Source organism: Macrobrachium nipponense, chromosome 23 (genome assembly GCF_015104395.2).
Source record: "Macrobrachium nipponense isolate FS-2020 chromosome 23, ASM1510439v2, whole genome shotgun sequence".
NCBI lineage: Eukaryota > Metazoa > Arthropoda > Malacostraca > Decapoda > Palaemonidae > Macrobrachium > Macrobrachium nipponense.
The window spans coordinates 40,454,925-40,482,026 of record NC_061090.1 but is presented as its reverse complement, the minus strand read 5'-3'; the positions used below and the strand labels follow the sequence as shown (position 1 = coordinate 40,482,026).

The window sequence follows — 27,102 nt, the reverse complement described above, 5'->3', positions numbered from 1 at the left end:
CATCCAGAAGGGAAGACGTGTTTCAAAAGTGGTAAAATAAAAGTTCTGGTTCATCTCTTAAGATATGGGAAGGCTGCCAGTATAACTTATTGAGTGATAGAAGGCTGCAGAAACAGAAGTTTGAAGTCAAAGTCAAGATCGAACACTGCCAAAACCATAAAATCAATTTAGTAGTTAGTGTCAAAAATTCACGACAAATTGCCGTGTAGACTTTCAGCAAAAGCGCTAAGCAAACGATGAAATATTGTTTCGTGATGTTCTGCCTTGTTTACCACTAACTGCACTACACTTCCTTAAACCTCTGCCATGACTGAAATCTATTTCATTTTGAATCCTTTAAGATTAAATAATTGCTTTAAGTATTCCGTTATCCAAATTCCGTTTTCATTAAAAAACTTTATTTTCAAGGAATCGCTTTAACCCATAAACACTTAAGTTCAAGAATACCACCTCAAGAAACTCCCAGAGTACACAGGTTTAGAATGGATGTAATTTATGCCATCAACAGCAGTGAAGCTGCCAGTAAGGTAAATGAACTTTTTCACTTGAAGCAGTCTCATGATCGCTCGAACTTGATGAACATACTTGAAACTGTGTGAAACCTTTATGAAAGTTGTGAACTCATATCCAGTGTCTAGTTGCCATGAATAGATTTGGAGAACTGGAAGAGCATATCTCAATACCTTTAGTTTCAGGCATGTGTGCTGATCAGGATGCTTTCCTTGATTCGGGGTATTTATTCATGCTTTAGCACTTTTTTTAACAGCTATGTCATTGCTAATTTTCCTCAACTTAAAAATGATACTTTGAAAAAAGGGGATTGATAAATAAATATATTTAGGGAAAAATGCCTAAATAACTTGTCCAGATATTCTGCCCCATAACTACTGTAGCTGCTCATTTACCCAGGATTTACAGTAAAATGTACTACCTAATGTGGAAAGCAAATATGTACAGTTAGACGTTTCTCGGGATGAAGTGTCAAGGACACGAGTTGGCTTGGTTAATTCACTGTCGTTAACTAATGATAGGTGTGTAGCTGATGTATTAGTTCAGTATATTGACAAGTGTCATTTATTCCGTAAATAAGGGCTATATAATTCCTTTTACTCTAGCATTAAAGTTTTTTCATGTAATCCTTCGGCAGCTCTGTTGCGTTGGAGCAACTTCTGCAAACATTTTGTGCAGTTCAGTCTGGAGAGATTGTTGTATCATTATGCTAATTTTGGTCGTTTTTCCACATCATGTCAGTTTGGTTGCAAGGTGCACCTTTCTACCCTAACCTTTTACAGTAAGTAATGTAAGAAATTACACTTTTGTCTAGTAAAGTCACCAACTTGATTGCTTAAGCTGAAATTTCAAGCATACTTTCCTGATCAAACTTTTTCTGGCATCTGCCAGGATTTCTGCCTTATGTATTTCTCAAACTAACTTTTGCAAATTCTTCAAAAGCATCGGACCGGTTTCAACCAAAATTGGCGGGAAGCTTTTTTTTTTTTCCTAGTAAAAGGGATTCATTTTAAGTGAAGATAATCATAAAATGGTGAAACGAAGGGATGACATTAAAATAAGAAAAAAAGAATTGACAAAACCTGGATTTACAATTTGCAGATTCAGGTTTCTTCCAAGGGGGACTGGGAAGTGAAGATGGTGCCGCAAAAATTCCTGTGCATTGTAGAATTGCTTTGTAGATGTACATTCGTTACTTCACGCGTGATGGCACAATAGGGCGCACAGTTTTACATGAGATTGCAGGAAAAATTGAATCGTATACTGTACAGTAGTACTTGTAAGTGTTACAAAGTTGCTTTAGTGAGCAGTGTAGCCCATGGTCCTCGGTTTTACCGGGAATTTGAGAGTTCGTGGTTCTGGAGGTTTTCGTCTGTCCAAATATTTCATTAATATAAGTCTAAGTCTGTTGGAAATGTACAGTATAAATGGGTGCTTTGGTGTATAACAGGATTTCTTAAAAATTGATGTCCATAATATAATTTGTTTTACTTCTTTACGTGACATATTCTTAATCTATGTATAGTTGAATATAATTGTACTTAGACTTAGCCTGTATTTTAAAGTTTCACTGTAGTCAAAAAGGTCCGTTTGATATATTTGTACTGAGTAAAACATATTTCCTGAGTGTGGACTTTGGGCATGCCCTGTATACATGCTTTGTACCTCAAATTAGTACTAGATGTTGTTGATCCTTGCAATCAATCTAATTGGTCTTATGAACATATCTGAGTTTTATCATATCGAAAACGGAAGTTTATAGCATTCAACTTTTGTTGTTCTCTTCTACAGCGACAAATTGGAGGAGCTTTATGAACCGCTGTACAAGAAGGAACTTACTGCTACTGTATTTTTTTCTCAAGTCCAGCTCAATGTCCCTGCAGGAGCACTCTCCAAGGGCATCAAGTTGCTCGTTATCATGGATAAAAATGTCTATGAAAATAACTGGTTAGTAGTTTTTGGGGCAAAGCTTTTCATCTTGGTGTAGTAGTTAGTGTGTGAAAGCTTTTTTTGGATAGCATTGGTGTAAAGGGAAAGTAATTAGAATTTTTATTTTTATTTTAGGCCATGAATTTCATGTAGATGGTCAATACATCATTTTTCATTCACCAAGTAAGGGGATGTTGTATTTATTTTTTCTGTCAGTAATAATGTTTTTACGCTACTTGTAATTTGTAACAAGTATAATGTTTGGCTGACGGTTTTATGGTTTTTTATAATTACTGTGAAAATAATGTATTATTATGATTAATGGTATTTAAATATAATTTTTTTGCTTTAGTTTATAGAGAGTAACTGTTTTGAACTTTTCCCTGTTATTTAAATTAAAAGGAAAGCTAAAAGTTAGTTTTCCCCTGTTAATGTTAATTTGTATCATCCTGAATTTTATTATCATTACTATTCAATATTGATTTTGTTAATTCATTTCAGGGCTCGTCATAATAAATCCAGTGAAAATCAAGGAGGAAAATTCAGAGTAGCAGGCTGGTGGTCACAGTGCCTCCTTTGGAATGGCACCAGTTGGGGTGGTGATAATTGTACTGTGGTAGAAGACTCAACAACATGGGATGTTACGACTTGCAGGTTAGATTGAAATGACAAGACACTTTGCTAACATAACACAGTGTCGAGTTATAATGCTGCTCATGACAGTTTTCAAAGTAAAGTTTTGAAGTCAGCATTAGACTGGGGCACTTTATATTAACAAAACAGGGGAAAGAAAGCTTTAATCAACCAAGTTTGACACTGTACTGTCAAATTACGGTCAGGAAATCTGTATGAGAGCATTACTTTTATTATTAAAGTTCATTTAAAGTATCCTGATAACACTTTTGCCACAGCAGTCAAAACTTTGATGGATTTTCTGGAGGCTCAATATCTGTAAAGATATATGAATAAGGGATATTGAGGAGGTGATAAACAGTTGCGAAATGTTTTCCTGTTTCTTTACATTCTCAGGCTTTCCAGATAAACTTTAGTTGCAAGCAGGAATCAGTCTATATTCGGTATAGTACGGTAAATGGAAATACCGTCGTACCCACGAAATCCAAAAGGAAATGCTAAAATAAATTCTCCTCAGAGGGGATTTGCCGAAATGGGGTTTATATATATTCATATATCTCTGATTAAGATACTTTTTCAATAAAGCCAAAGTACACCCATCAAGATACATTGTTACTAGAGCATAATTACAACCATCCTTACCATATTGGCCTAATTTTAAGCACGATTGGGTTTCAAGCTGAATTATATTGGTATCTTTTAACCTCCATATCTCTGCCGAATTGTTGCATTGTACCTTGAGCCAAAGTAAACCTAATGTAGTGTTACCAAGCGCATTTCTTCAGACTATGTACTTTTTATTTTACCTAATGAACGGGTGCCAGGTACATATTCCTGTTTTAAACACATATCTTTCTCTTATTTTAAATGATGTAGCACATCTTTCTCTTGTTTTAGAATGGTGTGATACATCATTTCGTGATGAACGGCTGGTTCCCATCAATACTTTTGTACCTCATTCAGTTGTGACATTTTAACTTCATAGCAAGGATTATGGTAGAATGTATGCTAGGGGAAATTGATCTAATTGCCATTGTAGCATAGTAAAAGGTTCGTAGCTGATTTGTAGTTTCTGTTAGAATCTTGGTACAGGTTTCTAGTCATATGGAATAACTGAGATACTGAGGAGAAACATTTTCCTCCTTCCCTCAAGACCTAAATTTCATAATCAATCAATCAATCAATCCTCCGGTGGTAGCAACATGCATAAGTAAAGAAAGCTGTTTGTTTCCTACCTGAAAAGCTTTAAAAATATCTTCCGAAATTCAAGGGTTTAATCTTACATTGAGTATCCTTTCATTAGTCCCTCGTATTATTATGCGCTTGGTAGAATTGAAACGCGAAATAATTTGGAAAGTGCAGTGAAGGACTGTAGATGGCAATCCCCCAGTAATAATTCCTTGATTGTTGGTAGGATATAAGGTGCTCAGGCGTCTAGATTATTGGTAAAATAAGATACTTACATCACTATGGAATGTAAATATAATATTTGAAGTTGTTTAATTTTATTTGTAAATCAAGATTCAAGAGTCAGATATCATAATAATTTTTTTCAAGTACTCTATAGAAAAATCTATATGCTAAGGCTTCCAAATGAGGAGAGTAATGCTGTATAAACATTTGTTTTCAGGTGTCAGTCTGTGCACTCAGTCTATGGAGCTAAAGTTATACCAATTTTAGAAGAAGAGAGCAAGATAGATGTCAATGAACTAATGCTTGTGGAGACCTATGGAGCATTATACTTTATTATTACAGTTTTAGTTATATATTTTCTGTTGGTGATCGTCCTTCAAACCTCTGAGCGCCATCGCCTAAAACGAAGGAATATTTGGCTGCGAGATAATAAGCCAGATCATGAATGGGCCTACTTATTGACCATCAAGACAGGGACGCAATGGAATGCCGGAACTACATCTAAAGTTAGTATTTCTCTGCAGAACTCCAATAGAAATAACGTTTTCAGTATTGTAAATTTCCTGTTGTGTTGTAAATTTCATGTTCTGTCCATTCATGTTGTGTACATTATTAATGGTATTAAGAAAACTTTTGTAACTTCAACTTTTCATTTCATATCCTTTCCACATGCTTACAGACAACTCTCTATTTTACCCATGTGTAAGTCTTTGACCATAAAACTATGACCCTTTTGTCGAATAAATACATGGTGCTTGGTAGATGCATGACAAAAGTTGTCATTGTGCTACATTTACACCTTGATTGCCATTGCAGCTACGCGTGGTTACTATGCCAATGGTGATTTTTATTGCACTAACATGATAATAAATGCTGATATTTTTGCTGTTTTCATTGTTATTTTCAAAGATGAGTTACTCCTGGAAATATATCTTAATTCTATGGGGATGATTATGCCGTTTAGTATGTGATATATTTTTTATACTAGTACTTTATTATCTTCCTTGGGAGAGGTCATGTAATAGGAGTTGGTTTACCGCTTGGAAAATTACCAGTATGCAAATACAGTTTACAGAATTGTAGAATAAAGATTACCTTTTTTGAGTTTACTATTTTTGCTGCTTCAGAAATGAAGGGATTACATTGAGGATGAGTTTTATACTTTGATGGAAAGATCTTTATCTGAAACTGAAATTCTTGGTGTCTGTCTGTATGTCCAGCTGCACTTGGAGACTTTGATCAACAGTTCGTGATCCTTTTTTCCATTCGAATGTTTTTGCCATCGGAAGTTTAACTCTTGACGGACATGAGAGTGAAATATCAAAATCTGCTTCAACTTTTGGAGCTTACTTGAATATACAGAAGCAATTAGCGCACCAGATGTTTTAGTGGAAAATTAAAGTGCTACTTGAGCGCCCACATTGCATATGCAGGGCTGTCTGGCACATGGTTCCAGTACACTTGGAGTAAATTCAGCTTAACTAGGTTTATATCCTGAAAGATTAGTTTAACAGTTTGCCAAATATTGTCTTTTACACATGGGAATTTCAGTAACCGGAAGCAGTTGCATACCTTGTAGCACTCAGGAAGATCATGAGACATTTGTCCTGTATGGGGAGTAATTATTTTCACTGTTAAAGGTATTGTAAGTAAGGTTATTAAAAATACTTTTTAACACATGAGAATTTCTGAACAGTGTTTACTTGTTTGACATGCAGTCTCTCACTCTTTATTTATAATTTCCTTGCATTCGGCATCCATTTTCACTAATGGATGCTGAATGAAAGGATCGGGACATGAAAAAAGCTATGGATCATTTATTGAGCGATCAGCACAGTGTATAAACCTGTGATTGCAAGTAAACAACTTACAACCCACTAACAAAAAGTCCTAGAATATGTGGCCATTATATGAGGAGACCCGAAGCCTGAAGAGAAAATACTGGAAACAGAAGAAGCCCTCATAGGCGGCCTCTTGCTCCTCCAGGAAGAAAATAAAATCCCCCTCATATCGATCCTGATTGATGAACTTGTTGGATAACTTGGCTGCCAAAGGAAACCCTTCCGTAGCAATATTATGACGAAAGAATTACGGGAAATAGCCAAGCAACTGCGGGAAGATAAAGTTATCATTAGAAATGGAGACAGGCGTCCATGTAGTGGATGGAAAGGAGTGAATAGGATAAGAATGGGTGCCATCTTGGGGAACCAGAAAAATGAAAAAAACCAGACAAAGCTCCAACTGACCAACTTAAAAAGATCATTAACCAACTAGTGATGTTAGCCAAAGCTGCTCAGAGTGATATCGTATTCCCTAAAGCCATCGGGAGTCTGCTATGGCGCAGTCAAGATCCAGAAATATTGGTAATTGCCAAGACGTTTATGGTGTAAATGGCCTCTCCTACATGAAAAGTAGGTAAAATTTTAAACGAACTTCTGTCCCAATACATTCCTACAAGTCTTTCATTAAAATCATCGGTGGATTTTATTCATTTGCTAAAAAAAAAAAAAAAAAAAAACATTAATGCCAATGAACAGGTAGCATCTCTAGATGCTGAAAGCCTATTTACCAATATCCCGGTGAACGAAACTAGTAATAGTGTTAAAAAAAACTGTACAGAGGCTACCAAACACCTGCCTGTCAATGAAAATATCCTTAGAGACCTTTCGTGTGCCTGAATGAAAGATCCCCAGGAAGCCCTCTTCAATGATACGTTAGTTGAGAAAGAAGGTAGTGGGATCAGTACCACCATCTACACCAAATCCTCTTGGAATAAGGAGGTGCTTCGATGCAAGATGAGAGTGCCCTGACAGTGTGTCAACATTATGTATATAAACAGGGCACTCACTCGTTGCTCAACATGGCACCAGATGCATAATGAACTCTACAGAATCAGCCATTTATTACCCTATAATGGACACGGAAGATATGGATGAAAATTGTAAAAAAAATAAAAATTCCCAAAGGATGAAAGGGCAAGGAGACCAGAAGAGAAGGATAGGCAGATCACCATCAATTACATGATGAATTACAGCACCAGCTACAGGCCCAAGTCATCAAAGGAATAATCCAAAGAGGTGTGCATTTGGTTAATGTAGGCAAAAAGTTATCTTTTAGGATAATCTGTCACCCAAACAACAGCAGCCTTATTGTTGAAAAGTAGCACCGCGCCTCTGAAGGAGAAAGCAGCCAAAACAAAATGTAGTATATAAACTTCGGTGCCCAGAGGAAATTGTGAGTCCTCCGAATCCACCTATTATGGTCATACTACAACTACCCTGAGGAGACAGGTGCAGTATCACGGAAGCAGGTTACCATTTTTAAACATATCACAAAAAAACAGGACAGGCGATCAAAGGTAGTGGTATTAATACAAGCAACTGCAGTAATTTTACAGGTAAATACAAACTGTAGATGGGATAATTATAAAAGTGTTACTGATGAAATTATAGAAAACTGCACTACAAACCCAGATAGTATCAGTGTATGTCCTGTCCTACCATCCACCAGTAGGCCGGAAGCTGGGACCAAGGTAGCGGCAAGGGAGTTCTGATTTGCTTGAAGACAGAACACATGACTTACCCGAAAAGCACAACAGCCACTTCCCCTCTTCGATTTTATTGACACTAGTACCAGTTTGAGAGTTACTGGACCCCTGTCACACAACAGTACTGTCCGAAAACATTTGTTTCTGGTGTTTCTTTGAAATTTTCCTCAAGTTAAACACGGCATTGTCATTAAACATGTTGGAAACACAGATTGCAACTTCTTTGTGGGGATGATAATTCTCCACAATTTTTTCTACAGCATTCCACTTTGCAAACATGTCCTTAATCCTTGAAGTAGGCACATTATGTATGCATGTAGACATTTTCTCACTGAGATCGACATGCAGCTTCCTCCAACACTGCTACAAGTTCTTTCTTAAATTCCATAGTGTTTCTTGCTGTTTTTACACTTGGAACTTTCTTTGGCCCAATGATGGCTTATGTAGCAGTTGCACTCAAATAAAAAAAAAAGCACAAAAACAACAAACACAAAAGCAGAATGGTCACGAGAGAAGATGGGATGCATTGTTTGGGCACTTAAATGGGGCCCAGTGAATTGCTGGCCCCCGGATGGAGCGCCTCCAAGTGTACGAAAACTGAGGAAACGTACAATAACGAGACAAAGTTTTATAGAAAAACAAGTCTGTGAAAACTGAAACGTACGAAAAGAGACGCCTACAAAAACCAAGGTTTAACTGTATATAGCCTTCTTCTAATTAAAATACAAAAATAGTTGTTTTTCTTAACCTCTTCAGTCCAAGGTAATTCAGTTTTATTTGTTACCAGCTCATGCTGGCATTTCGGAAGAGGCTGCTGATAACTAAGAAAAGGCGCCGCTAATAACTAAGAAAAGGCGACACCTGCAGAAAATGCAGTCAGCTATATGAAAGTGCCTCATACCTACATGAACCGTTGGTCCCGTTGCTGAATAACCACTGGTTCCATGCAACGTAAAAACACCATACAAACAAACATACATACACGAAACCTTCCATACGTCAGTACATAAGAAAGTATGGTAAGAGAGGTAGGCCTCTCAATCACCCCTGAATAATAGAAAATTCTAGCAAATATCCAACCTTAATAGTGGTTATGAAACCTGTCCTTATGGTTTTATAATTGGCAAAAAATATTTAACATGTAAGTCTACTGTTGTTCTGGCCTAACAGTGGAGCACATGCCTGTGAATTGGGAATCCTTTCATCGTTAGGGACTAGGCTAAGCCTACCATATTCTTAGATATCCTGACAACGATGTGAACAAAGTAGCATTTCTTGCTACAGAAGTCAACAAACTTTTATATTTGTATGATAACGGCAATAAATATAAATGTAACAGTGCGTATCTGAGAATCTTTTCTTATTTTTATGCTGTTCCTACACTTATGGCTGTTCTAGGCTATAATAAGTGCAAACTACATTTCCTGAACGTAAACAAAGTATCGGCCGCCATTTGTATTTCTTCTGCTATTTCTTCATTTACGATTTACAAAGAATCGTGTATTATTTTATTCATTTGGTAAAATAATACTGTAAATTGAAAAACTTAGTCATGCCATACATTTAAAAAAAAATTTGTGAATTAAATATCATAAAATACAAAATTATTTAATGATATCAAAGACTGCTATCATCGAAGCTAGCAAATTTTTCTAGAACTCTTCCTCTGTTATAATGTCATTATATGTTTCATTATAGCTGTCAGTATCTCCATTAGCTAAAGATAGATTAAAGAATAGAAGTGAATGGTTATTATACTATTCGGTAGCTACTATGTGTTATCAAGACTGTGCATACAAACATAGTCCGCTGGAAAGCAAGTATTTGCACCTGACAAGTGTTTTGTATGTGATTCTGCGCTCATTAGTGACAACTCAACTCTTACAAAACCGGTTATCTTACGGCAGCCTGCTTCCTTTTCCTTATGTCAGCTACCTTCCTTAAAATGTTAAACTTTTTGCATATTTCTTTTGAAGTTAATGGATCAAGTTTATTCATTCCTTGACTGATATTAATGTTCATAGAGAAACTTTCTTTTTTAAAGCTAGACTCAGTGATGCTTCTTTTTAGTGAATTATTAGAAGAAACTATAATTTTCCCATTTTCCATGTGATTATAAAGCTGTTTTCATTAACATATACAAGAATTCCACTGTCGGCCATTGCCTACCTTCCTAATTATTTTTATTTCATCATTAATGTATTCTGGGCTACATAAACATAATGGATATATGTTTGTAAAAACTCTATTTCTCTGACCAAAATAAGAATTAACTTAGGCAGAAATATTAGTGGGTTTTAAGTACACTCGGCATTTAGACTAGTTTTAAGTATTAGGTATCCAAAAAGGGTTGGTAACATCCTTCTGATCATAGCAATAAAGTTAAGAAATCAGTTTTTACATCACTGTTTTAAGGGCATTAGGTATATGTAGCCATGAACACATTGATGATGAAATAATTATGATTAGAAATATAGACAAGAAATCTAAATTTTCTGACTCCGTGCTAGACAATGCATTGAAAATAGCAAAAATTAAATTTTATGATAATAAAAGAGAAAATAACACAATAAAAACTGCTTATATTGCCATGTATAAGAATAATTTCAAAAGATATTCCCTATCCTAGGAATTTTGGCATTAATTTATTATGCAAGAATATAACAATGAAACGTGGACTTAGAAAGAACTTTCTCGACAACACCAATGGATATGTATGTAAAATTCAATGTAAGCCTTATGATAACTTTTATATTGATCAAACATAAAAAAAACTCTGGAAAAGGTAAAACAGAAACAGAATAGTTATAAGGAGTGAACAGATGAACAGTAGAAGTCCTGTACGCATAGTGAGAATAATCATAATTCACTGGACAGAAGCAAAAAGATAGGTTATTCAAACAATCCACTGGAAAGAAACATCATTAAGTCTAGGTTTGTAAAAGAAAGTATTTCTAAGAAACTGAATATCAGTCAGGCAAGGCATGCATAAACCTGATCCATTAATTTCGAAAGAAATATGCACAACATTTAAATTATAACGAATGTAGCTGACAACCGGAATGGAATATTTAATAGTTGACATGTCACTAATGAGGGTACGATTTTGTTTACAAGAATGCCTGTCAGCTGCATATACTTTGTTTCCAGCCATCTGTATGTTTGAATGTGTTGTCATGCTAGCATTATATATATATATATATATATATATATATATATATATATATATATATATATATATATATATATATATATAATATTATATATATATATATATATATATATATTATATATATTATATATTCGAGTTACACTTGTTAGCCGAATCAATAACGTCACTTACGCCCTGATGTCTTCTCTGTCCACTGGGCAGTGGTTCGAACCCACGAGGGGACGAAATTATCATTAACTAAAAAATTCCCCTTCAGTTTACTTATTTGAAAATATATTAATTCCGAGGTAGAGCGAATTAAATATTAAAGGCCATTTGTAGCTTGAATAATTTATGTGAATCAGGGTGATGTGATAATATTTATATATATATATATATATATATATATATAATATATATATATATATATTATATATATATGTGAAAGCCTAGGGACTTGGAACAAATACTTTCTTAGTATATTCTGCAATCTAAGTTCACACTGAATAAGGCCTTTATATACAAAAACAGGAAGGGGGCTGGGGTTACAGGTTAATCTGGGTGGGGTATTCTTTAAGCAAAAGAGACAAGGAGAGAAGATCAAGGGACACTCCAGCATGGAGATTTAAATTCCTTGTTGATGTGGCTTCAATAAAAACAGATTCTAGGAGATTCCTTTTGCAGTAATCTTTGACCCAGCAGATTATCGAGGAATTATCTCGGCTAATAGCATGGCCTGTCTTAAGCCAATGCTCCGCAATGACATTATTCATTAAGCCCCTTGATATAGCATTTTTATGCTGTGAACTTCTCTCCTTTAGATCTTTGGATGTATGCCCTACATAAATTTTTACATTCTTTACAAGGAATACTCTATACAATATTGCTTGAATTATACGGGCTATTCTTAATTAGTTTATTTCTCAAAATATTATTATATATATTCAAGTACTAAGTTATTATCAATGATTTTTAAAATGGGTACAGTAGGAATGAAATTAGGATGAAATGGTACACAGAGAATAGTATTAAGTTCTTTGTTAGTACTGGTTGGATTGTAATATGTCTTTCTTGCTTTATTTTTACTAAATTCCAAAAAAATATGGAAGATAACGTGATGAATCTCCTATTTTTATCAATAGCTTTAAACTCATCCTCCAAAAATTCAGCACTACAAATTCTAAGAGCTCCAAGATACATACTGGAAAGGGTTGAAACCTTAATTTGTTTAGCATGGCTAGAGTAAAGGTGGATATATAATAAAATTTCGTGGTTTTCCTGTATACCTTTAAAAAATTGGTGTTATTTTTAATAACTTTTTGTTTTAAGGATATAGAAAAAGAAGCAACATGTGGTGTTGTCCTGATTAACATGTTCATTTAAAGCAATGAATTATTAATCACCGAAAAGAAAAGCATTGATACGAAAGTGTACGAACATTACCTTCCTCATGATCCATGTTTCACACCTGTCCAAAAAGATATCCCAGAAGGGCGGGGAGATGGCTACAGGTTTGGAACATATGCGCTTCCTTGGGTCCAAGGAGGGTTGCGTGCAAAATTTTATCTAGATTAGTCAAGCGGTTTGGATTCCTGTAGAGCACAAGCTTGCTTACATACAAGTTTAAAAATTAAGGTAAATTCGTGTATATATATATATATATATATATATATATATATATATATATATATGTATATGTATATGTAATATATATATATATATATATATATATATATATATATATATATATATATATATATATGAATACCTTGATCACGAAGTATATATATATATATATATATATATATATATATATATATATATATATATATATATATATATATATATATATATATATATATATATATATATATATGAATACCTTGATCACGAAGTATATATATATATATATATATATATATATATATATATATATATATATATATATATATATATATATATATATATATATATATATATATATATTATATATATATATATATATATATATATATAATATATATATATATATATATATATATAATATATATATATATATATATATATATATATATATATATATATATATATATATATATATATATATATATATATATGTATATATATATATATACAGTAGTACCTCGAGATACGAAAGGCTCTAGTTACGAAAAACTCGAGATATGAAAGCCAATGCGAAAAATTTTACTGCTCTACATATGAAAAGTTTTCAAGATACGAAAGGTTGTTGCTGTAAAGTCCCGAGATTCGCCCGGACCACCGAGAACTATTTTAAAACTCCCGCGCCGCCAACTGAGTAAACTCGCCACCATCCTCCCGCTCTCCCATTGGTTCCTGATGCTAGTCACCCCATAAGGTCCTGCTCTCCTATTGGTCAGCATGTACCCCTTGTGCTTTAAGTAGTCTATTGGTAAAAGGTTGCTGTAAATTGAAAGACTTACTCATGCAATACATTTAATAAAAAAAAACATTAGGTAAAGATAGAATAAAGAATAGAAATGAATGGTTATCATACTGTTTGGTAGTTTCAGTAGTTGAAGAGAGATAATGAAAATTTATGGCTTACTGTGTAAAAGTGATTGCTTGGCGATCGTTCGATACTAGTAAATGCTGGATGTAAACAGACGTTTGGAAGCTTTTTTTTTTTGTTTGTGTATTATAGTTAATGGTTACTTAATAATTATTTGAAATGAGTACATGCAATGTGTATTATAGTTAATGGTTACTTAATAATTATTTGAAATGAGTACATGCAATACATTTAATAAAAACATTGTGAATTAGATATCAGAAAATATAAAATAAATCAGTCTGCCAACAAACAGGTATTTTTTAGAATTCTTCTTCTGTTTTATCATTACGTTACGTATTACGTATGTTTCATTACAGCTGTCAGTAACTCGGTATCTCCATTAGGTAAAGATAGAATAAAGAATAGAAATGAATGGTTATTATACTGTTTGGTGGTTTCATTAGTTGAAGAGAGATACTAATGACAATTTATGGCTTACTGTGTGCTAGGAAAAATGATTGCTTGGCGCTCGTTTGATACTTGTAAGAATGTAAACAATCGATTGGAAAGTTTGTTTTTTCTTAGTTTGTGTATGTATTATAGTTAATGATTAATTAATAATTATTTGAAATGAGTACATACTGATTATTTATACATTTTATTGGCATATTCTAAGCTTTTAGCTCTTAGGTTTAGATGTCAGAATCATAGACTAGGCTACAGTAGCAACCGCTAACATAGGCTAGGCTTATTGCTAGGGGACATATGCTAAAGTCCTAATATATGCAGTAAAAATGGGGTTGAACATTACATGCAGTTGAATATTACTCAAGTATGTACAGTATTTTGCCTTTTTGGAGACATATTTCTTCCGTCGTAACCCTAGAACATGTGTTTTAGGCATGGAAATATAATTTACTGGGGTGTTTTTGGAGGGCTTGGAACGGATTAGCCATTTTACATGTAAAATGTGTTCCAAGATACGAAAAACTCATAATACGAAGGCCGTCTCGGAACGGATTAATTTTGTATCTCGAGGTACCACTGTATATATATATATATATTATATATATATATATATATAGATATGATATATATATATAATATATATATATATATATATACATTATTTATCAGTGTTCTCCCACATATTTGTACTAATAGGTCTAAGACTCTGCCAGATAGGCAAATTTCCAGATATAGTGAAAAATATTCTACATGTGTAATTTAGCAACTTCGTTCCCTACCTTTTCTTTCAGAATTACTGTTTACATTGAATATAGCTATAAACAACATCCAACATACTAAAACTGAAAAATGGATGTTTAACCACAAGGCACTATCTTTTTTGCCCATATATGTGACAAGATATGAAAATACTATTTGTGTATTCAGAACATCAACACACAATATGGTGGGTATTGTAGATATGGTACTGTACGTTAATATGATGTACTTTATTTTAGTGAATCAATGTTTCCACTTTATTTCCTATTTTGTGTCATAAAAATACACTAAAGTCTACACAAAATTAAATTAAAAGCAAGTAAGAAGCAAAACATTTTCTCTCTCTTACCCCACATGCAATACAATAGGTATATTTTACGTACAGTACATTACAATATAACATGGGCAAAATGCATTTTTTCCTCTTGTTTTTCCACGCAAAAAATGCAATTGGAAAATGAAAACAACCTTTCATTCTCAGTGACATTTGTGCAGTGCCAAAACTGCACACATGGCTGGATTTTTAAAAACTATGACCCCCTCGAAGTCATGAAGTGGTTGAAAAGGCGTTGAAGTGCTTAGAGGACCTATGTGTAGAGGTATGTCAGATTCCTGGCTAAACAAAACTCATGTTAACAAATGGTGCTAAAGTGCTCGCCTGTGGTACTCAGCTGAATGACCGAATTACTAATAAAGTGGATGGTGATCTTCCTTTGTGTAGGGAGGGTTAGGGGTTTGAAGAGGCTGATGAGAGTAATTTGATTATAGGAACAATGATTCTGCTTTGCAATCATGTCCATGGCATTTCTCAAATGCCTTCAGCAAACTTCAACTCCCCGGGGAAGGTGTAACAATCAATTGTAGCATTCTCCATAATTTTGGTAAACATTTAAAAAACTGCCCTCAAGTGTTTATACAAAGGTACTGGTTATGATGTAGGTTTGACTTTGTCGTCGTCATCCTCATTGTCGTGGTCTTCACCAGCAGCAACTCCAACAGCTGTGTCATTGTTGGTCAAAAATTGGAAGCCAGGATTGGCACTGGAGTCGTCCAACCATTCCCGGACATCATCCTTGGGAAACATCGTTACCACCCTAGGCAAGTTGGGCACGAAAGTATTCAACTTCATAGCCTTAGAAGTTCATCATGCCCTTTGCCATTCAGAATAAGTTTCAAGCGTGCTTCAGGGGCTGCACAGTGATGTGCATTCAAAGCGTGCTTCAGGGTCTGCACAGTGATGTGCATTCAAAGCGTGCTTCAGGGTCTGTACAGTGATGTCCATCCCAAGCGTGCTTCAGGTTTGTACAATGATGTCCATTCCAGGCACGCATTAAGGTCTGTACAGTGATGTCCATCCCAAGCGTGTTTCAGGGCCTGTACTGTGATATCCATTCCAAGCATGCTTCAGGGTCTGTACAGTGATGTCCATTCCAGGCATCCTTCAAGGTCTGTACAATAATGTCCATCCCAAGCGTGTTTCAGGGCCTGTACCGTGATATCCATTCCAAGCATGCTTCAGGGTCTGTACGTGATGTCCATTCCAGGCATGCTTCAAGGTCTGTACAGTGATGTCCATTCCAAGCATGCTTCAGGGTCTGTACAGTGATGTCCATTCCAGGCATGCTTCAAGGTCTGTACAGTGATGTCCATTCCCTCTGTGTATCCAAGCCTTGCTCCTTGTCCTGCTCATCCTCAACGACACCATTACCCTCCTCCCTCCAGGAACTTCTTCCAGTATAGCAATTTGGTTGCAACATTAATGCCTTTATCCACTGGTTAAATAAATGTAGTCGTATTAGGGGGCAAAAGACATGACCCCTAATATGACCTTCATCATCGACCAGCTGGGTCGTAGTAGGATGTACTGGCACATTGTCCATGAGAAGCAAATCCTTCCCCAGATACCTACAAACTCCCAAAGTCCTATGTCTGATGACAAATAACCTCTTACAACAGTGGTTATAGAACTAATTGGAAATGATCTTGAAGCTGAATCAAGCCATTGCCAAATAATGCAAGATCACTGTGAAATTTTCAATCAACCTATGCAGAGCACATGTTTTCTTTGCATGTCCAACTACAACTGATGTGTGATAAAGCCAATCAGAGGCATTCGCACATAACAAAGTAGACATGCGTAGCTTTGAAAGTGTTTTGACCAGGTTAATTCTTGCCTTTCTCATCAGCCAATGTGCAAATGATTCAGTATAGTATTCCTTTGGTGCTTTAATTTTCATCAGTATCCTTTGCTTTCTTTCATGTCACTGGAGCCAACTAACAAGTTAATGAAAATAATTAACTAAGTTATATTACCTTTTATCAGTCTACTGCTAGAGGCCTTTCAAGCACCAATACAGTGACCAAGAAGCATAAATGCCCAAATATCTTCGTCACTTGGTTGTTAAACTGGGAAACAAACATTTTCCATTTGAAGTATCTTGTAATTATTGTGTTGCAAATTAGGGCATGCTGTATGGAAAATTATACTTTTACAGTTATAAGATATTGAATAGTTCATTTTTTACAGGTCTATGCCATCATTCATGGAACACATGGAATGAGTGAGACTAGGGAATTACAATCCAGCCAAACTGGCCAGCTTTTCAGCAGAGGATCTCTATGCACTTTCATCCTAACGTAAGTGTACATTGGATAAGTCCATTTATAGCATTACACTTTACCATATAGTCATTTCATTCTAGATTTTCAGTAACATCAGTTATAAGAATTCTATAGGAAGAAAAATTGCTTATAAGATAACTCACATAAATTTCATTACATAAAGTCCTCATTTACTAAGTGACTCTGCCCCATGGTGTCTTTTGCTGTAATATCAGAGACTGGCCATTTCTAATTATATCGAGCGTTTGGTTTCTCTTTGCCATTTTTGGTAAACTGTTCAGGAATTCGATGTTTTTTAGAATTTGACTTTAGAATTAACAGAAGCACGTTTCAAGTTAGCAGTTTCTATTATGAACAATGTACTATATACATTATTCCATCACTTATATGCGCTTCCTGTATTTGTACTATGCCAAAGACTGCATCTTCAATAGTGCAAATGGGTGCATGTATGTAATTGCACTAAGAGACAAATCTTGTAAATACACTGTGCTGATGAAAGTTTGAATGGCCTGGCTGGGAGCACAAAATACAATACTACTACTTCTCAGCTAGGCAAACAAGTTGCTCCAGAACTATTCATAATATGTTTGGATTTCTTGTGTACAATTATAGTGATTTTAACACGAAATTAAAGTCTAGAATTGTAGGCCATCGTGACAGTACATGGTAGAATTTTCCCTATTAAGTGTTGGTTTCCTTTTCTGTATCTAATATGCACTTGTTATAAAAAGAAAACATGTATAATTTTATTTATTTGCATCTCACTGGATATTTTGTGTGCTTACATAAATCTAATTAACCATGATAATTCTTGAATATGTGATATAATTAATACAATATGTCTAACCAGCTTCCCTTTATCTTACTTTGGAGGTATCATCTCTGAATATAGATAATTTCGTGTTTCTTCTTTGGGTGTTGAATGAACTGGTCCTGACAAGCCAAACTGACTGATACAGTGCAGTATTGTCATCTGCTGGAAAACTCAGAAATTATAGGAATATTTGTTTACTCAGTCAAAACACCTTGCTGAGATATGTTGCCTGATAATATATAATGCAATTTATTGTCTTTTCGTAGTACTGGCAGATTATTAATTATCCTCTGAATTTGTTTTCATCAGATGAAGTAACAATTGATATTTTAGTTGATTTATCGTGTTTCCTGAATATTGCATAGTATATTTTGGCTTCAAAAGACTTTTGCTTGTTTTAATTTCATCACCAGACTGTAAAGTAGGAAAAACCAAAAATGTACATAAACCTGTGTAAGAGCATACCCAAGAATGACCACTGCCAAATGTACAATTCGGTGGTGTTATATCTAGTGCAATAGACAGGAAGCATGTTCGCTGAGAATTGTTCAAGTTAGGTTATCGTTAACAAAGATGGCATTGTTTAACAGTCATGTAGATTTTATAAAAAACAATAAAAATGTATAAAATCCTGTTAAAGTCTTGAAAGACTAAAATGACTGAAACACACATGTAATGCGAGCAAGACAAAGGTTCGTCCTTAGATGTATGAAATAAAAAAGATTTAGAAATACTGAGTAAGAGTATAAGTTTAAGTATAGATAATAATCAAAATGAAGACACAATAATGGTTTGTTACTAACGCTTAGTATGTAATGTTAGTTAAAGAAAATGAAGTAGATATGAAAAGAGAGAGAGAGAGGGATCCACTGATAGACAGATGGATAGACAGAGAGAGAGTGAGAGAGAAAAAAAAGAATAATAAAAGAGAGAGGGAGAGAGAGAAAGAGTAGCGTGAGCAACAGAAGTGTTTGTTGTAATAACCCAGACAAGCGAAGTGTTTATCGTATTGTCGGCAATTAAATAAATGCATTCGTCACTTTATGATGAAACTTTTGAAATAACCTTTAACCTCCCACCGGAACCCAGACAGTTCCGAATGACATGACTAATCACCCGCCAATAATGAAGACCAGAAGGCGGCAACAGCAAAAAACCTTCCTACTAAGAGGAGGTGACATTTTCTTTGCTGAGAAGTAGAAGCAAAGAAAAAAATAGAAGCAAGAGATCATCTATAGGGTGAGGTTGTGTGCCATACCAGCCGTGGGGAAGAAAGGCTTCAAACATCAACACTTCGCCTTAACACCGCAGTACAAACTAAATTTGTATGTTTTCTTATACTTGTGTATGTATCGTTAGTTTGAACGAAGTTTTTCTTACTCATGTTATTAAACAATATGCTTTAGAACTTTCTTATTTTTTATGTCTGTTAATACCTGAGGAAATTAATATTAGTCAGCTACGTAGTTAAAAAGACAGGTGAGTAAAGTTATGTCCTTAACAAACAGTAAGCAAAACATCTAGTAAGAAGAAGAAATTACCTACTGATAAAATCCATTATGTAATTTAATAGGCAAGTACGTACTCTTTCTTTTTAGTGTTAGGTCGTAAGACGCCTGAACATTGGTGCTTTAAGAATATTTTGTGTGAAAAACGAGACACCAAAAGAATAAGAGATGACATTACACAGTATAGTATTAGGTGAGGCGATTTGATTGAGTAAACCAACATTCCTGTTTTCTGCCCAACAGCATTATGTATAGTATCGGTGATTTTGGACTTGTAAAGATCTTTCATTCAAAAGATAAAGTGTGAATGTAAAAAAATATTTTGGATATAAGATCAAGGGAAGCTGCTCTATCATTTATTATTATTAAATACATCAAATATATACATAGTATAGGTTTGTCTTAGTTTTTTATCTGAATCTTTTGAAATGCCATAGTTTATTGTGTGTGAGCCAATGGTATGGTTGCCGAGATGTAGCAGACCTTTGTGTAGTTTAGTCACTATATCTATGACCACATTTTGGATATGCACAGTATATTATTTATATTTCTAATATATTATCTTTATATATATATCTTATATCATATATACTTTATTCATACTATATCTATATATATATATATATATATATATATATAATAATATATTTTTTCTTTTTTCTATATAGATATATATATATCTATATATATATATATATATATATATATAGCCGGTAGTGTGAGCAAACAAGGGCTTACTATACCATGATCCATTGTCTCTGGTTGCATATACTGGAAACTTGCTTCCCCCAAATTCATGCCCTTATTTTTTGTTTCCTTTTACTTTTTTAGTGCTCGTTTTTCTGTATTTTTACTTTTTCTTTTTAGGACTGCCGAAAACTTGGGTGATATTTTAAAAGTTCAGGTTTGGCATGACAACAGCGGTGGAAATGATTCAGGCTGGTATGTCTGTGAAACAAGTGTCGCTGATCTGGTGATGGGAGCAAGGTATGCTTATCCTTGCTATCGGTGGTTGTCTGTCTGCGCTGATGATGCCAAAGTGGAACGAGAAATTACGCTAGAGAGTCCAACAACGTTTTCTCAGGTAAGGCATTTTAATATTCATCATTCATGTTCACATGGTTTATCGTGGAATTTTCATTTAGAAAGTGTTCTTCATTTTTGTGATTGACCTGAATATGTAAGTACTTAATGAGCAAATCATCCCTTTAGAAACATGTAAAATAAAAATCCAAATTTTAAACTTGAGTGGTAAGAAATCAAACAAGTTTCAAATGTCTTACATGTATTTTCTTCTGATATTAGATAGAAATGAATGACAGTGAGTTTAGCACGAAGTTACATTATCCTGATTGTCTGTGAATTCGTTTTGCTTTTTTATCTTCATAAGCTTTCAGATGGTTATCAGCTGATTTACTTATAAACATTTTCATGCACAATATAGTTTACATATTGTACAATTTGATTTGCTTATCGCATGCAGAGTATTCTGCATATCCAAGCCATGATTTATTTTAGAGTATTTGCATGAAAGGTGCCCTAGAATTTCGCAGGGTTCGGGATCGTACATTGGTTACTTTCCGAATTTTCGTCAGAAATTAAATGGAATAATTTTATGGAGGTTTACAGCACATGACTTGCTTATGTTTGCATTGTAAAGAAAACTAAAGTAGACCAGTAATACGTAACTGCATAAAATGCTTATACATTTCAGTCTGATTAACCATGAAAACACATCACTGTATCTGTAGGGGGAACTGGATACAGATAGATCTAAGGTAGCCAATCGGCGAGAGCGGGCCAACTGGAATTGGTGTTGACAATGAGATATAATTATATAATTAGTTTGCTTCGCATGCACTAGGGGAATTTTACATGAGTTCAGTATTGTCACTTCACACTGTCTATATGCTGTAATTGACTCCACCCCCACGCTTTGCACCTCATCCCCCTTCTCACATTTCTCCCCCACTCTACTTCTCTCACATTCTCTACCTTCTTCTCTGCCTCTCTCCCATTGTCCAGGCTCTTTATTTAGATGTGATCTTCTAGGCACCGCCTTTAGGTTCTTGATTTTGACTCTGGGTGTGGCCTCTTCTGAAAGAACTCTGATGTCTGAGTGGCTACTGCCCTTTCTTCAAAAAGCCTTCCTGTCATCTTTTATGTAGTAATTGGTAGGGTTCTCATTTAAAAAACGCCTCCTTGTCCGTGCCCAGCACCTGTAGGGGGTGTGTCATCGTATCCATTGGCTATATAGACCTCGTAGGACATCCTTGTAGGCTGGCACCGTTGAATTAATTGGTTAAAACCATAGGCCTATCCTTGGAAAGGGTGGAGCTAAGATTTTTACAAATTCCTCCTTTTGAACAAAGAAGCGTTGAGTTACCCTCAGTAATATTAAGCAGAAGGCCCTCGAGATGGTCTAACCCCACATTAATTCTCGGCGTTCGAACGTGTCACAAGATGTCAGGAGAGCCATAGCGCCAATTAATCTTCTGTAGTGTAGGTGACATAGGTCTTCGGGAGATATAAACCATGTTCTGACGCTTAGAATTTCCTGGGTGTCTGAATGTCAAGCTTGAGTGAGAAAGGTTCTTTCTTATATTTCGTTATCCCGCCTTAAAGTCATTATTTAGTCCTTCTTTTCCTATTCTCCCTTTTCTTATTAATCGTGTCTTTTCTAAGTCTTAATATCCTAACGCATTCTCATAATAATTCCCTTGACCCTATAACATATATACAAATCAGTATCTTTATTCCAGCTCCCTCACTCACCTTCATCAGTCAGTGTTGCTGTATAGTTGGGAATTCTTACACCCGTAGGGGGTAAGGAAAATTATTGGGAAAATGATAATTTCATAGGGAAAAGCAGGAATTTTTTTTCAATACCATGTTTTAAAAAATATGGCTTTAGGCTAAATCATAAACAATTGATGATTAAATTTTGTAGAATGTTATCTCTGAATTGGCAATTGTTGTAGGTTCAACTAACAGATACCAAGTGCAATCCAAATGTTATAAGGTCAGCTGGTGGTTCAGTTTGTGATGGCACTGATGCGCCTTGGTATTTACAATGGATACTGAAGAAGGATCATATCCTCATCAACCCAAAGGTATCTGAGAAGACCTGTAATGTCCAAACACATAGTTTGTGAATTTGCTTCTATTGCAAGAATTGGTAAACGAGTTAACTCAAATCGGTTAACCTCGTTTAGAGAATTAAAGAATGACTGAGGGATTACATCTGAATATGAATTTTATAGTTAACTGCTGAACAATCTGCCTTTTAACGACCTATATGAAACCTCACGGAAGAGGAAGCTTTACTTTCTTGATGCGGAAATTGATACAATTTGCATTCTGCAAAATGCTGCAAAGGTCCAGCCTTAATCACGTTGCAACACGTCAGTCATTAGTTGATTGTAAAGAATGAGGCTACATCATTTCAGCAGCAGTTGAATTTTGCAAGCAAGGAATTTGGAATTCTATGAGAAATATCAGCTTTCATGTTGAAGATAACTGCTCTACCACAAAGTACAACAAAAGTTGAGGGGTCATTCTTGAAGTGGAATAAAAAATAACTACAAAATAAAATGTTTACGGACACTGGATACCATTATAAAAATAAATGATAAACTCCCTGTATTTTGTTACCAAACCTTTATAGGGTAAAACAAATCTATGGTTTTGGTGTAACTGTAGTATATTCCATTATGTGCAGCGTACATTTTTTATTTCAAGTCTAATTTATACACTGGCCTGTCAACTTTATGATATTCTTGCACATGCAAGTTGTGTTTTCTGGTATTAAGGATCGTTTTTCATAGTTTTTCAGTGCAGTCAAGTGTAGTGGTTCAAATTCGGTAAACTTCATGATCAACAAAACACTGTACAGTTTGAGGGCTTTAGGAATGGGTAGTCGTTTTTGTTGTGAGCTGGTGCCCTTAACCCCTATGAAATTCGAGTGACGGACATTACATTTGTCTACTTTTCCCTTTCTACTTGCCTTTGTAATGCTCAGATATCAAAACTGTCATTTGTAGTGGTAAATTATAATATTACTCTATTCTTCTTAATATTTTTTATTATTTCATGTATCTCATGTTAGAAAGGAAATTTGTTTCAAATATATAACTATTGTCTAACGAAAAATCATTTCAACAAGCAAGATATTCAAATCATAAAAAGTTGCAAATATTGATTTAGTTACAGTAGCATCTAAAATTTAAAGGAATAAGCAAGCCAAGCCTGCGTTGCCTATTTGCAGTCATATGCAAGCAGCCAAAATGAATAATCTTACTTCTTCTGTTGTAAACTGAAAACCTTCCAAGTGTTTTAGACATTATTGTTATTAGTTGCTGGAAGAAGACCTTCATTAATGCAGGTTTTATTGAAAATAATGGCTATTTCAGCCACGTTTATTTTGTTTAGAAGTTTTTCTATTCTTGTTACTGACTTTTCTTCTGCACTCAAACTGGCTATTAAAACACAACAACGGCAGTAGCCAGGCAGACCGGGACCCTGTGGCGGTCCCCCCTGGTGCCCTCCAGATGACAGCCCTGAATGTGACAGCCAAGGAAACGACGATAAACCCAACCGATCAGCCCACCCACCCAAGGGCATACTTAAAGAAAGACATCTAATCCTGGTTAGATGTCCTCCAAGAGGGTGACTTCAAGCGCCTTATGAAGGGCGCCATAAAGAATCTTATCGCTCTCAACGGAGGCAAACTGTGAGTCCTGCAACCCACATAAGGCTTTAACAACCTCAAGGACTTCACGCCATCCCCCAAACAAGATACTCTGCTTAGATTAGGGCTTAATTGCCACTTTATATCTAAACTGAGGCACCACGAGAAGGGCGTTAAGGTAGAGCTCCTGCCTGATTCCATACAGAAGTTAGAGAACTGCTGCACCATCAGGACCTCCGACACCCTCCTGCCCCTCCTACTTGCTGAGGTCTTCAGTGAGCGGGGCACTTACAGGAGCAGTATATGCACACGTGAAATGAAGAAGGCGCCCAAGGAGTTGAAGGAGAAAGAGGTCTTCATCATCCAGCAGGCAGAGAAGACCGCTGCCATTGTCCTCATGAAGACCTACAAATATCACAGGAAACTAGATGATATCCTCTCAGACTCCTCAAGTTCTAACAGCTCTCGTGCAACCCAACTGATGATGCCAACAATATCATTTCTGCTGCCAATGCTGATTAGGTTACCTATGTGGTAACATAAAGAATCATAAAGAGGGCAACTCCCTCCACCCGATCATCAGCAAGAAGCCCACACCTACATACGTCATGGCAAAACGCCTAAACCATATTCTGACCCTACAGCGCTTCAGTGGGGGGGTTGGTTTGGTGTTTGCTTCTCACCTCAGTGGTCGCGGGTTCGATTCTCGGCCATTCCTGTGAGGAGTGAGAGATGTGTATTTCTGGTGATAGAAGTTCACTCTCGATGTGGTTCGGAAGTCACGTAAAGCCGTTGGTCTCATTGCTGAATAACCACTGGTTCCATGCAACGTAAAACCACCATACAAACAAACAAGCAAACATATTCTGACCCCCCTACATCCTGTGTAGCTATAGTCTTCGATCATCTGCCGAGTTCTTAGAGAAGATCAAGGATTTCCCTGGCACTGGCTCTATTGCTTCCCTCGATGTGGAATCTCATTTTACCAATGTCTCGATTGACAAAACTATAGATCTTTTCCTTGACCGAGTCTATAAGGATAAATCGACCCCTCCCCTCAAAATCCCAGAATCATCACTGCAAGCCGTTTGGACACCTGTGCAAAGGGTCCCCCCTTCTCCACCCACCGAGGACATATGTACAGGGATCCCCATTAGGAGTCCTATTCACCAATTTCTACATGGGCACTGTCGAGGAACAAGTCTTCGCCTGGATCCAGCACCCTTGGAAATATGTCCTCTATATCAACGACATCTTCATTTAAACAGACACCAAGGATGAGGTTGAGGCGCTTTGTCGCACGTTCCAGTACTGCAGCATGCTGAATTATACAATAGACTATAACGCCGACCACAGACTCCCTCTTTCATGATGTACTCGTCTCGAAGACAGAAGACGGCCTCAGGACTTCAATTTTCATGAAGAAAGCTAATTTAGAAATTTGCCGTTCACCACAGTCAGGGCTTACATATGATGGGCCCTGTCCCAGTGCTCCACTTGGCAGGACATGCATCAAGGACTAGAGCTTCCCAAGTACTCGTAAACAATGGGCACTCTATTAAGCTCATTAACCATGAGATCAAGAAAGCTCTTGAGAAGTGGTATAATAATGAAGACGTACCTGAAGAAGAAAAAGACACCTTTATACTACAAGGCCTTTATGCACTCGAAGTACCGGAAGGAGGAGGACGCCATTAAGAAGATTGTAATGGAAAATGTCACTCCCAATGAGGAAAGAAAAAGCATAGAGTTTGTTGTACATTACAAGAATAAAATAACTCAGGACTTGTTAATGTGGGACACACACACACACACACACACACACACACACACACACACACACACACACACCGCAGGAGACCCCCAGAAGCGTTCCAATATCAATGTCTTATCTGCAGATGTCCCGGAACATATATTACTAGCAAACTTACCCATCTACAATGGGTGATAAAATACGTGTGCAGAAGTGAAAAATTTATATGTACTATTTGTTCAGCAATATTAAAATAAGGGCGATTTTTATACATACCTACTACAGAACCTCTTTGTACACAATATTATCAGTTTGTCCACAACTTAATTTCAAGTTTGCATAGTCAGTTGCTCTGCTCATCGCCACATACAGTTGGCCATGTGTGAACATGGGTGACGGTAGAAACACACCAACACGATCCAAAGTCTGGCCCTGCGACTTGTTTGCAGTGAATGAGAAGGCTAGGTTGATGGGAAACTGCCTGCGCTGTAACTGGAACGGAAACTGGTTATCCGAAGGCATCAGGGGAATCCGGGGGATGAACAGACGTTTGCCAGTGTGAGGGCCCATTGCTATCACTGCTTTGATGACATGGGAGTTTAGCTCCATAACGGTGTACCTCGTCCCGTTGCAATGTTCATTGGCAGGATCGAAATTCCGAAGCAACATTACCGGGCAGTACTTCTTCAACGTTATTGTGTGCACCGGCAGTCCCGATGGATTTAAGTTATTCAAAAAATCTTGCAAATATTGATGATAATTTTCATCT

The 27,102-nt window shown here is 35.8% G+C and overlaps 1 protein-coding gene across 1 annotated transcript in view; it reads left to right on the top strand.

Moving 5' to 3' along the window:
• Positions 1-27,102, top strand: part of LOC135200250 (uncharacterized) — a 68,809-nt gene that overhangs the window by 31,101 nt on the left and 10,606 nt on the right. The window contains exons 7-11 of the mRNA XM_064228722.1: positions 2,302-2,457; positions 2,941-3,093; positions 4,703-4,991; positions 17,471-17,580; positions 20,758-20,974. Of these exons, the coding sequence (XP_064084792.1) occupies positions 2,302-2,457; positions 2,941-3,093; positions 4,703-4,991; positions 17,471-17,580; positions 20,758-20,974 (925 nt within the window). The remainder of the gene's footprint in view (positions 1-2,301; positions 2,458-2,940; positions 3,094-4,702; positions 4,992-17,470; positions 17,581-20,757; positions 20,975-27,102) is intronic.